Raw genomic sequence first — 12,539 nt, 5'->3', positions numbered from 1 at the left:
CACACTTCTGTACTTCTTGCCCGATGGGAGAGGAGAGAAGAGGGAGTGACCGGGGGTGAGACTGGTCCTTGATTCTGCTGCTGGCCTTGCCGAGGCAGCGTGAGGTGTAGACGGAGTCGATGGAAGGGAGGTTGGTTTGTGTGATGGTCTGGGCTGCTGTACACTCTTGTTTACAGAGTACTATGTTTACATATTTTAGTGTGCTGCTGTAAGTAAGAATGGCACTGCTGTGTTTGGGATGTGTGATAATGAGACACTTGTGACTTACAATTATCCTTGAGGAATTGAGCAGTGTTTTTGATTTGCTGTGTTTGATTGGCTTGGCAGAGCCCCAACCCCAGCTTGACGTTCTGTGTGAAGACCCACGACCGCCTGTACTTCATGGTGGCACCCACGCCGGAGGCCATGCGGATCTGGATGGACGTGATTGTGACCGGGGCAGAGGGCTACACACAGTTCATGAGCTGAGGACCAGCGAAGCCCCTCGTTGGGGTGGAGTGAGTTGGCGACGTGCGTGCAGAGCCTCACACACCAGACCTGCTCGGTCCAGCGCTGCCTGTATCGACTGACTGACTGACTGCCCCTCTCCCTGTCCCCCTCTCCCCCTCCCACACACTTACTCCTGCAGACCCTCTGCCGACCCTGGGTAAACCAGTCCCCTCTCACCGCATGGTGCACAAACAGGCAACCTCACCTTGTCTAACGCTTTTGCCAGAAGTTGGCTTCAAACAAACGATAAAGAAAATGTCTTCACCCTAAAGCAAAACAGAAGATGCTGCAGATGGACCCACCCATCCTGGCAGAGTGGACCCACCCATCCTGGCAGAGTGGACCCACCCATCCTGGCAGAGTGGACCCACCCATCCTGGCAGAGTGGACCCACCCATCCTGGCAGAGTGGACAGCGGATGGATAAATGGAGACACAAGTGAATAGTTGTGAGCTTGACCTGCAACATCAGGCTGCCTTTACCAGTGCCGGATCGTCACTATGAGGACAGGTGGTTGGGTGGCATTGCCATCACCAGGCAGGCTCTGCCACCTCCGGTGAACACAAACGTTCAGTCTTCAGTCACGGCCAAACACGCACTGGCAGAACCAAGGAACGTGACAGTTTCCCCATGTGAGCACACATGCGTGTGGACCGACTGCAGAGATACCAGGAGCACATGCGTGTGGACTGACTGCGGAGATACCGGGAGCACACGCGTGTGGACTGACTGCGGAGATACCGGGAGCACACGCGTGTGGACTGACTGCGGAGATACCGGGAGCACACGCGTGTGGACCGACTGCAGAGATTCGAGCAGCACACACGTGTGGACCGACTGCAGAGTTACCGGGAGCACACGCGTGTGGACCGACTGCGACGTTACCGGGAGCACACGCGTGTGGACTGACTGCAGAGATACCGGGAGCACACGCGTGTGGACTGACTGCAGAGTTACCGGGAGCACATGCATGTGGACTGACTGCGAAGATTCTGACAGCAGGAGTGATAGGGTGAGCTCAGAGTTGACCTGGACATGGTGGAAGGACGTGCCTTCAACCTCTGGCCCAGGGAATCCAAGTGCCCAGTCTAAGGACATGTTTTGGCATCAGCAACGTTTCTCTTGAACTGAATCAGGGATTGAAATATGTTTTATTTTATTAACGTTTGGTCTTGTTGTTGAACATCTGTGTTACAGGATGACTTCAGCTGAGGTAGTCGTGCGGCAGGACTGACCTCGACAATAAGAGTGATTTTTACTGTTTTATAACTATTAGAAGCTCAGTATTGCTCCTGCCTCCCACACACCCTGTGTCATAGTTGGCTTCACATATCAGTAACCATCCCCGACTGTCTCTCCTGTACCTGCATTAAGCCAGTTTCACACCACCACCAAGAAGAAAAGGGAATTGCACCTCGAGAATCTTCTTGTGCTTCTCGAGGACATTGTGTTAAAGGCTTGAGAGATCGATTGGTTTCAAGGACTTGTTGATCAAAAGCTCAGAGACGCCATGGGAGCTTCATCCTTGCCTTGGCTACAAGACATTGTGATGGCTTAGTTGTATCACATCTTGTTGGTCATTAGAGATGTGGGCTTGCCCAATGCAGAGGGTCAGTAGCCTCCCCCATCCCTCGTTACCGCCTCTGTCATGTGGTGTCTCCCTGCCCCACGCCAAGGACAAGGTGCCAGTCCTGGAGCCGTCTGCCTCAGTACAGCGCCAGCCTGATCCTCTTTGCCACCTGCTGGTGGGAGGATTTGGATGGAGGTTGTGAGGTCTGACACTTGCCTCTGGGCATGAAGAGTCCACTGCCATTCGGTTATCCACTCTCGCTCGGGAGTCGGTTAACCACACAGACTGGAAAAGCCCAGCATTCATTTTCCAGGGGTAAGGTTGTCCCATCAGATCATTATTTGATCGCTGTACCTCTGTTACAAGGGGAAGGAGCAAATCATCCAGGCTGCTGTTGCTGATTGCTCTCCAGTAATGCCTATTGACATGAGTGCTGAATCTGAACTAATAAATTACATTTATACCTTTCATATTTTGCTGTTCTCTTCGACCCAAAGCTGAGTATTGGTGATAATATAACTTGGCAATATTCCTCCCATCACCCTACTACGCCCTCTACACCCCATCCCCCCACGCCACACCCTCCACCCCGTCAACCCCCCTTCCCAATACCCCACGTCCTCCACCCCCTCTACCCCCTTCCCCAGAGGACAGGCTGGCAGAGGCACCTATAAGCGAGCTAAATGCCTTTTACAAACGGGAGGTATGCCGACCGATCAGAAGCAATGTTGAGAGGCAGGCCGTGGAGGCGGATAAGGTGTTGTATTACTGGGGCGGCTGCTTCATGGGCAGATGGGAATTTGGGTAGGGAGTGACTGCATGACTGGGGTTGCCAGACCAACACTGAGCACAGACAGAGCAGGCCTCAGCAACATCACCACTACCCCAGTCAATAGTGGGCACCATTTTCGTTGAAGGAAATGGGAAGGCCCATGTATTCCTGGACGACTGGTCAGCCCATTGGAGATCTCCTGACAGTCAATTGAGCTGCAAGCGAGGGGGGGGGCAGAGGATGGAGGGAGCTGGGCACCACGTTGCCATCCAGCTGGATCAGGGTGGCACGGTGGCACAACGGTAGAGTTGCTGCTGCTGCCTTACAGGGCCCGAGGCAGGACGCAGCTTATCCAGTCTCCCAAAGGGTGCTCAGAGGCCCAGGGTAGAGCAGACAAGGTTCATCTGAAGGCTCCGTGTTGGGCTCGGTTTTGCTGTAACAAGATCCAGAGACGAGTAGCCCCAAGCACAGAGAAGCCACAGGCGTCAGTTAAACTAGAGACGCCTCACACGTTATAAGCCTTCGGCCCTTCAAGTCCACTCCTCCATTCAATTATGGCTGATCTCTGCCCCCTAACCCCATTTTCCTGCCTTCTCCCCATAACTCTTGACACCCGTTCTAATCAAGAATCTGTCTATCTCTGCCTTAAAAATATCCAGTGACTTGGCCTCCACAGCCTTCTGTGGCAATGTTCCACAAATTAACTACCCTCTGACTAACCTCCTTTATTAAAGAGCGCCCTTTAATTCTGAGGCTGTGACCTCTGCTCCTAGACTCTCCCACCAGTGGAAACATCCTCTCCACATCCACTCTATCGATGCTTTTCATTATCCTGTAAGTTTCAATGAGGTCCCCCCTCAACCTTCTAAACTCCAGCGAGTACAGGCCCAGTGCTGACAAATGCTCATCTTATGCCAACCCACTCATTCTTGGAACCGTTCTTGTAAACCTCCTCTGGACCCTCTCCAGAGCCAGCACATCCTTCCTCAGATGGAGCCCACATTTGCTCACAGTAGTCCAAATGCGGCCTGCCCAGCGCTTTATAGAGCCTTAGCTCTACTAGAATCATGATGAAAGATTGTCCCAGGCTCAGCATGAGGGAACCCAAGACAGAGACAAACATCAGGGCTCAGGGAGGGAACTTAGTCAGTAACACAAACGATAACGACAGGCAAGTGAATATAATTGAACACAACATCAACACAGTCTGCAGCACCATCGGTGGTCAGCAGGGGGAGCAGCTGGCATCGGGACAGGAACAACATCAACACAATGGGCCAAATAGCCTCTTTCATTATGTACCATCTTAACACGTGATCGGTTTGGAAATGAGCGTTGGAACTGTCTCCGTACTTTGCTTAATGGGTTAGCAAGGGGGACGGGATGATCATACATTCAATGACAAAGAGCCCGGCCCTTGCGTTAAACAGCTGGCTGCCAGGGTTACTGCAGGATAATGCCTTTCACTCTGACCAGTGGCCAGCGGTCGTGTGAAGAGTTTGTGGTTCTGGCCGTAACACTGGGAGTACTGACTTTGTTGATTCGCTGTTTATTTCTTCATTAAACTACTCCTGTCCGCTGCTCTGGAGGGTTTATACTGACCAGACCTCGGTGTTGTAGCCCTGTGTTACACCACAGGCTTGTGTCCTCTGGTATTCTACCCCAGAGCCCGTTAACATGGCATCTCTGCATATATCGTGTCTCGGCCCCCCTGTTGTATGGTGACCAGTACCACACCCAATGGTATGTGATTCATTTCACAAGTTCTAGGAGCCAAATAAGGCCATTCGGCCCATCAATTCTACTCCGCCATTCAATCATGGCTGATCTACCTTTCTCTCTCAACCCCATTCTCCTGCCTTCGCCCCATAACCCCCGACACCCGTACTAATCAAATGTCTGTGGGAAGGAACTGCTGATGCTGGTTTAAACCGAAGATAGACACAAAATGCTGGAGTAACTCTGAAGAAGGGTCTCGACCCGAAATGTCCCCCATTCCTTCTCTCCAGAGATGCTGCCTGTCCTACTCAATTACTCCAGCATTTTGTGTCTAATCAAAAATCTGTTAATCTCCACCTTAAAAATATCCATTGACTTGGCCTCCATAACCATCTGTGGCAATGAGTTCCACAGATTCACCATCCTCTGACTAAAGAACTCTGGACCTACAGTGCATCCACCAGGATTGTGCCTGGCTTTGTCTGATAACAGACCAGTAATGAAGTCCACTGCTACATCGTCGCAAGGTCTGTTCCCACTAGGGTCGCCAACTGTCCCGTATTAGCCGGGACATCCAGTATTTTAGGCTAAATTAGTTTGTCCCGTACGGGACCGCCCTTGTCCCATATCAGTAGGGTAGCCAACTTCCTTGCTCTCAAATAAGGGACAAAGGGTGACGTCACCGCCCCGCGCCCCACGTGACCTCACCCAGCCAGCGGCCATGTGCTCCCGCTCCACCAATGGCGGCCGCCCGGGCCGGGTGAGGTCACGTGGGGCGCGGGGCGGTGACGTCACCCTTTGTCCCGTATTTGGGAGTGAGGAAGTTGGCAACCCTAGTTCCCACCTCTCCCATGGTCCAGTGTTAAAGAATGACAGGGACTGAAGCTGACACACTAAATAAGGAAGCTAAATGTTACCAGGAGACACAGTGAACTACAGATGCTGGAATCTTGAGCAAACCACAAAGTAACTCAGCAAGTCAGGCAGCATCTGTGGAGGGAATGGATAAAGTCTGATGGAGATCTGAAAGGTCACCGATCTATTGCCTCCACAGATGCTGCCTGACCCACTGAGTTACTCCAGCGCTCTGCGTTTTGGTCAAGGTAAATGTAACCCTCTCTTGACAATGTTTTCAGGTTTGAATTGAAAGGAACAGTTTTAAAAGGTTATACAACTTTCAAACCCTCTTCTCAGCAGAATTTATTTTTTTAATTAAAAGATAGAGTTACCCAAGGGACTGTGCCAGCTTTCTTCAGGCTGACACCTGGTCCTAACTCTGACTAGTCAGTAAAAGTGAATACTGAAGATCAGGTTAAAAACCCATTTACACGGACCCCTTTATATATCATTGCACCATATTGTTGTATGATTACAAACTGTTACTGTCTGGTTAAATAATGATCCTTATGAGACTCGATGACAAAAATGTCATATTTTTATATATATGTGAATTATGCAAAGCAACTAGTGAATATTCATTGCCATTCATTCATGTAACGTACTGTATATTTACATCATAAAATCAAATCCAATAACTTTCTTTCATCAAAGCTGTTAGTGGTTACTGTAAAATCAGATTTTGTTGCATGTTGAATTTTCTGTTAATTTCTCCATTTTATCCACACCCTAAACGAGTACAGGTTTAGATTTATTATTGTCAGTGAAATGACAGTGAATAGCTTTGTTTCGCATGCTATCCAATCTAATCACGCGGTCACAGAGAGAACGTACAAACTCCGTACAGACAGCACCCACAAGTCAGGATCGAACCTGGGTCTCTGGCGCTGTAAGGCAGCAACTCTACCGCTGTGCCACCGTGCGCCCGTACATGTGACAATAAAGTATCACTGAATCATTGAGTCCACACCAACCAACAACCAACCCGTACTCTAGTTCTTTCCCACACAATACGGATTTTCTTCAAAATGTTCTCCAATTTTACAGAAGCCAATTAATGTACAAATCTGCACATCTTTGGAATGTGGGAGCAAACCAGAGCACCCGGAAGTAAACCCACGCGGTCACGGGGAGAACGTACAAACTCCGTACAGACAGCGCCTGTAGTCAGGATCAAACCCTGGTCTCGGGCGCTGTGAGGCAGCAACTCTACTGCTGCACCACCATGCTGTCCCGAGGCTTTTAAATGTTCCTCTCCCTGGGGCTGCAGGAGCCATTTGTCAAATCAAGTTGACTTTAGCATCATCTGACCAAGGACCATGATGTGCAGGAACTCACAAAATGTTATTTCAACAGCATAACAAACACATAGACTAAGACAGCACATAAAAACATAAATCACATATAAATCACACATAAATTACACATAAACTACACATAAATCACATATAACATCATCATATCATATATATACAGCCGGAAACAGGCCTTTTCGGCCCTCCAAGTCCGTGCCGCCCAGCGATCCCCGTACATTAACACTATCCTACACCCACTAGGGACAATTTTTACATTTACCCAGCCAATTAACCTACAAACCTGTACGTCTTTGGAGTGTGGGAGGAAACCGAAGATCTCGGAGAAAACCCACGCAGGTCACGGGGAGAACGTACAAACTCCTTACAGTGCAGCACCCGTAGTCAGGATCGAACCTGAGTCTCCGGCGCTGCATTCGCTGTAAAGCAGCAACTCTACCGCTGCGCTACCGTGCCGCCTCCACAAGACAATGAAGAGAAAAAGACTGCAAAGAAACAAGACACTGGTGCAAAACACAGTTAGAAAACACGTCCATGGTAGTGCAAAAGTGGTCCTCAGAGTAGTGTTGCCAAGGTAGGTTTAGGGTTGTGCAGGTCGGTTCAAAGACCCCAAAGCATCAATGAGCTGCTGGACCTCCCATCTCCTGCGCTCCTTCCACCCACCATCTGCTGGACTCAGCCATCACTGCCAGTGAAGCTGCTGTGTTCCCCTGGAGGCAAGGTGATGTTTCCAGATCATCATGCCTTATGCTTACAATTAATTAGCTGCTGAGTCTCCTGTTCATTTTCATCAAACATATGAAGAACCTTCGAGCAATCTGGAGACGGTGGTTGTTGCAGCATCTCTAGGTTGGGAATTGTCCGTGAAGAAGGGTCTCGACCTGAAACGTCACCCATTCCTTCTCTCCAGAGACGCTGCCTGTCCCGCTGAGTTACTCCAGCATTTGGTGTCTACCTGTCCATGAAGAGTTGTCTCAGGAAAGTCAGCTTGTAGAGTCATTGAGATATCTGGGAACATGAGGACAGGTGAAGGACCTTCACGCCACATCTTTGCCTCAATCCGATTATAACAAATGCACATTCGACACCACTGAAGAGATCATTGCTCGTTTATTCTGCCATTGTTGTTCTCTCCCCCTAACATCTGGCCTTCATTGTCCCCGTTGTGACCTTTCTGATTCAGTGTGGCATGTGATCCATTTCAATACAACACCAGTTTCCACGACACTTACAGATGTCACAATCACGAGCATCTTGAAGGTAAGGATTGTCCACACGAGGCAACAAGAGAGCGGTCTCCACATTGTGGAGTGTGGTCATCACCAAAGGACCTCGCCTCTTCCAGCGAAACAACAGCTGCTGCTGCTGCTGAATCCGCGTGTGGATTCCATTCACCAGGTTTATGACCTTCACCACATGCACACTCCAAGAGAAGGTCCATCAGCCATCACACACGTCCGTCTCTCACCTCATGGAAGCCCTTGACTCGGTCAATGGAGAGAAGCTGTGGATCCAAACCTGTGTGTACGACAAACACTAAGCACAGCAGGCCGCGCCCGTGGGGAGTAATAGCAAGAGGAGTAATAAATAGTTCGTTTATTTGTCATTCCACTCCTTACAGATCATGCAACGAATGGGACGGACATGGTGCCTCCGGGAGCATAGTGCAATACAGATGCAAAACATACAGCCAGATAAGCAACATAACATAACATAACAACACTTCATTGTCACTCGGCACAACACCGAACGGAATTTCAGCAGTCACAAAACACAGCAAAAAGAAAAAAAAAAAACAGGACACCCGACCCCAACACAAACATCCATCACAGTAACTCCAAACACCCCCTCACTGTGATGGAGGCAACAAAACATCCCCTCTCTTCCCCCCCCCCCCCCCCCCCCCGCACCCACGGACAGGCAGCTCGACCCCTACCGAGGCAACCGACACGCACAGCCCCCGCAAGAGGATGGAAGGCCCCGCGGCCGAGCCGCCCCGGGCACCGAAACGTCCCGCGGCCGAGCCGCACCGGGCGATGTTAAGTCCAGCGGCCGAGGCCGCACCGGCGATGGAAGGCCCCGCGGGCGAGCTGCGCCCCGGGGAAGAGACCTAATAAAAGAAAGGTTTCCCCCGCCCCCCCCGCCCCCCACACACCCCCCCCCCGCCCCCCACCCCCCCCCCCCCGCCCCCGCCCCCCCCCCCCCCCCGCCCCCCCCCCCCCCCCGCCCCCCACCCCCCCCCCCCCCCCCCCGCCCCCACCCCCCCCCCCCCCCCCGCCCCCCACACCCACCCCCCCCCCACACCCCCCCCCCCAACCATCTGACTGCCCACTTAATACATCGAGCAGTCTATTTTTATAGGATTCTTTCAGCCTTATCTTCTTTTCCTTATCTCGCCCTCATACTCCTCTTTACAGTCATTCATCTCTTTGCAGTCACCCTGTTTACCCTGCCACCATTAAACCCCACTCATTGATGAATGTCTGTATTTCTTCACATGTTGCCTTCCACTCTGCCACTATTAAACTTTCAAGTAATCACCCCACTCACTGATGGATGTCTGTATCTCTTCACATGTCACCTTTCACCCTGCCACCATTAAACTTTCAAGTAATCACCCCACCACTCATTGATGAATGTCTGTATCTCTTCCCATTCTGCCACCCTTGTCTTCTATCCTGGTTCATCCATAAATGTTTCTCCTCCTCCTGAGCAGCAGTTACAGACATGTGTCAAGGGTAAGGAATGTCTAGAGCGCCTTAATTAGTTACAGAGGCGCCTAATGCCTAAGTAGTTACAAACCTTAAACAACAATGTCTAATGTATAAAATAATATCGTATTATCTCCCATACAAGCTGCAGGAAGATATAGATGAGATGGTCAGATGGGCGGAGCAGTGGCAGATGGAATTTAATCCTGAAAAGTGCGAGGTGATGCACTTTGGCAGGAATAACTTGGAGAGGGAGTACACCATGAATGGAAGGACCCTAGGGAAGACAGGGGTACAGAGGGACCTTGGAGTGCAGGTACACAAGTCCTTGAAGGCAGCAGGACAGGTGGACAGGGTGGTCAAAAAGGCATATGGGTTACTGGCCTTCATTAGCATCGAATATAAAAGTAGGGGGGTAATGATAGAATTGTACAGAACACTGGTGAGGCCACAGCTGGAGTATTGTGTACATTATAGAAAGGATGTGATAGCTTTGGAGAGGGTGCAGAGGAGATTCACCAGGATGCTGCCAGGGATGAAGGGCCTCGGCTATGAAGAGAGACTGAGCAGACTGGGGTTGTTTTCCCTGGAGCAGAGAAGGCTGAGAGGGGACATGATCGAGGTGTACAAGATCATGAGGGGCATAGATAAGGTAGATGGCGGGGAACTTCTTCCACTGGTGGAAGGTTCAACAACGAGGGGACATAGATACAGGGTAAGGGGAGGGAGGTTTCGGGGGGATGTGAGAAAGAACTTTTTCACCCAGAGGGTGGTTGGAGTCTGGAACTCACTGCCTGGGGTGGTGGTGGAGGCGGGAACACTCACAACGTTTAAGAGGCATTTGGATGGGCACTTAAAATGCTACAACATTCAGGGCTACGGTCCAAATGCGGGAAAATGGGATTAAAATTAGACTGTGTTTGGTAATGGGCGGCATGGACACGATGGGCCGAAGGGCTTTCTGTGCTGTAGGACTCTATGACTCTATACCAAAAATGGGCACAACGTGCAGGTACGGGATACTGAGTTGGATGATCAGCCGTGATCATATTGAATGGCGGCGCAGGCTCGAAGGGCCGAATGGCCTACTCCTGCACCTATTTTCTATGTTTCTATGTAACTCGGCAGTTCAGGCAGTGTTTCTGGAGAACAAGGGTAGGCGGGACCCTTCTTCAGACTTTCTCCTCCAGAGTTGCTGCCTGAGGCGTTGAGTTACTCCAGCTCTTTGCAGATATATTACAGTGGCTTCTCAGTTTACGACAGGTTGGATCATGTAGTCATTGCAGCCGCGTTTCATACACCGGGTACATCACAAACATCTGAGTGGTTAATTTTCCAGAGATTTGGCAGTGTGTTCATCTAAAAGCTAAAGCCAAGCACTGGTGAAACTGGAGAAACAAAGAACCGCAGATGCTGGTTTACAACAAAGTGCTGGAGGAACTCGACGGGTCAGGTAGCATCTGTGAAGGAGAATAGACAGACAACGTTTGGGGTCGGGGCAGTTCGGTACAGGAGGTACATTGGGGGGGCTGGTGTGTGGGGGGGGGTGGTGTGGGGGGGCTGGTGTGTGTGGGGGAGGTGGTGTGGGGGGGGTGGTGTGGGGGGGTTGTACGGCGGGGGGGTGGTGGTGTGGGGGGGGTGGGGGGCTGGTGTGTGGGGGGGGTGGTGTGGGGGGGGGTGGTGTGTGGGGGGGTGGTGTGGGGGTGGGGTGGTGTGCGGGGGGTGTGCGGCGGGGGGGTGGTGTGGTGTGGGGGGGGTTGTACGGCGGGGGGGGGGGGTCGCTGGTCAGTGCACACTCGGTGGGCTGAAGGGCCTGTTTCCGAGCTGTGTCTCTAAACTAAACTCCTACTTACAACAAAACCAAAGGAAGGGCAGCCACTTGCTGGCGCCACCCGGCTCATGATGAGGCAACAACGTTCAGTACAAGGTGAAGACAGTAATGTCCCAGATAGTGGGAGGGTCTCCAGTGAGGTGGACAGTTGACCAGGACAGTCTCTGGCTGCGGGGGATGGTTCCGTTGCCCGACAACAGCGGCCACATCAGTGTCGCGGCGAGTCGGGGCCGTTGTTGAGAGGGGATTAGTTACAGGGATGGGCGAATGCTGATTCATTGCACAGCCCTCCTGAGTTCACAGGCACCGCTCCTCACACCCACCCACTACTGGGCACGGCCAGCGAGTGGCCCAGACCAGCGCCTGTGTGGGGGGGGGGGGGGGTGTGTGTGTGTGGGGGTGTGTGTGTGTGGGGTGGGGTGTGTGTGTGTGGGGGGGGGGAGTGTGTGTGGGGTGGGGGTGGGTGTGTGGGGTGTGTGTGTGTGTGTGGGGTGTGTGTGTGTGGGGTGGGTGTGTGTGGGGTGTGGGATGTCTGTGGGGTGGGTGTGTGGGGGGTGTGTGTGTGTGGGGGGGGGTGTGTATGTGGGGTGGGGGTGTGTGTGTGGGGGGGGTGTGTGTGTGTGGGGTGTGTATGGGGTGTGTGTGTGAGGGGGGTGTGTGTGTGGGGTGTGTGTGTGTGTGGGGGGTGTGTGTGGGGGGGTGTGTGTGTGGGGTGTGTGTGTGTGGGGTGTGGGTGTGTGTGTGGGGTGTGTGTGTGTGGGGGGTGTGTGTGGGGTGGGTGTGTGTGTGGGGTGTGTGTGTGGGGTGTGGGGTGTGTGTGGGGGTGTGTGTGTGGGGGTGTGGGGTGTGTGTGGGGGTGTGGGGGGTGTGTGTGTGGGGGTGTGTGTGTGGGGTGTGTGTGGGGGTGTGGGGTGTGTGTGTGTGGGGTGTGTGTGTGGGGGGGGGGGTGTGGGGTGGGTGTGTGTGTGGGGTGTGTGTGTGTGGGGTGTGGGGTGTGTGTGGGGTGGGTGTGTGTGTGGGGTGTGTGTGTGTGGGGTGTGGGGTGTGTGTGGGGGGTGTGTGTGTGGGGTGTGGGGTGTGTGTGGGGTGTGGGGTGTGGGGTGTGGGGTGTGGCGTGTGTGTGGGGGTGTGTGTGTGGGGTGTGTGTGGGGGGTGTGTGTGTGGGGTGTGGGGTGTGTGTGGGGGTGTGTGTGTGGGGTGTGGGGTGTGTGTGGGGGGTGTGTGTGTGTGGGGTGTG

The 12,539-nt window shown here is 52.4% G+C and overlaps 2 protein-coding genes across 21 annotated transcripts in view; both read left to right on the top strand.

The window, feature by feature from the left end:
• Positions 1–2,527, top strand: part of phldb1b (pleckstrin homology-like domain, family B, member 1b) — a 271,997-nt gene extending 269,470 nt beyond the window's left edge. For all 20 annotated transcript variants that reach the window (XM_078426945.1, XM_078426940.1, XM_078426943.1 and 17 more), the window contains one exon: positions 328–2,527. In XM_078426945.1, coding sequence (XP_078283071.1) covers positions 328–468 — 141 coding nt within the window. In that variant the 3' untranslated portion in view covers positions 469–2,527. The remainder of the gene's footprint in view (positions 1–327) is intronic.
• An 8,824-nt stretch (positions 2,528–11,351) lies between these two features.
• The window catches only part of nlrx1 (NLR family member X1), a 35,999-nt gene continuing 34,811 nt past the window's right edge, over positions 11,352–12,539 (top strand). The window contains exon 1 of the mRNA XM_078426788.1: positions 11,352–11,398. The gene's annotated coding sequence lies outside the window, so the exon portion shown is untranslated. The remainder of the gene's footprint in view (positions 11,399–12,539) is intronic.

This window comes from Rhinoraja longicauda, chromosome 32, assembly GCF_053455715.1.
Source record: "Rhinoraja longicauda isolate Sanriku21f chromosome 32, sRhiLon1.1, whole genome shotgun sequence".
Classification (NCBI taxonomy): Eukaryota; Metazoa; Chordata; class Chondrichthyes; order Rajiformes; family Arhynchobatidae; genus Rhinoraja; species Rhinoraja longicauda.
Note: the sequence above shows the minus strand (reverse complement) of the source record. Positions and strands in the feature narration are given on the sequence as shown.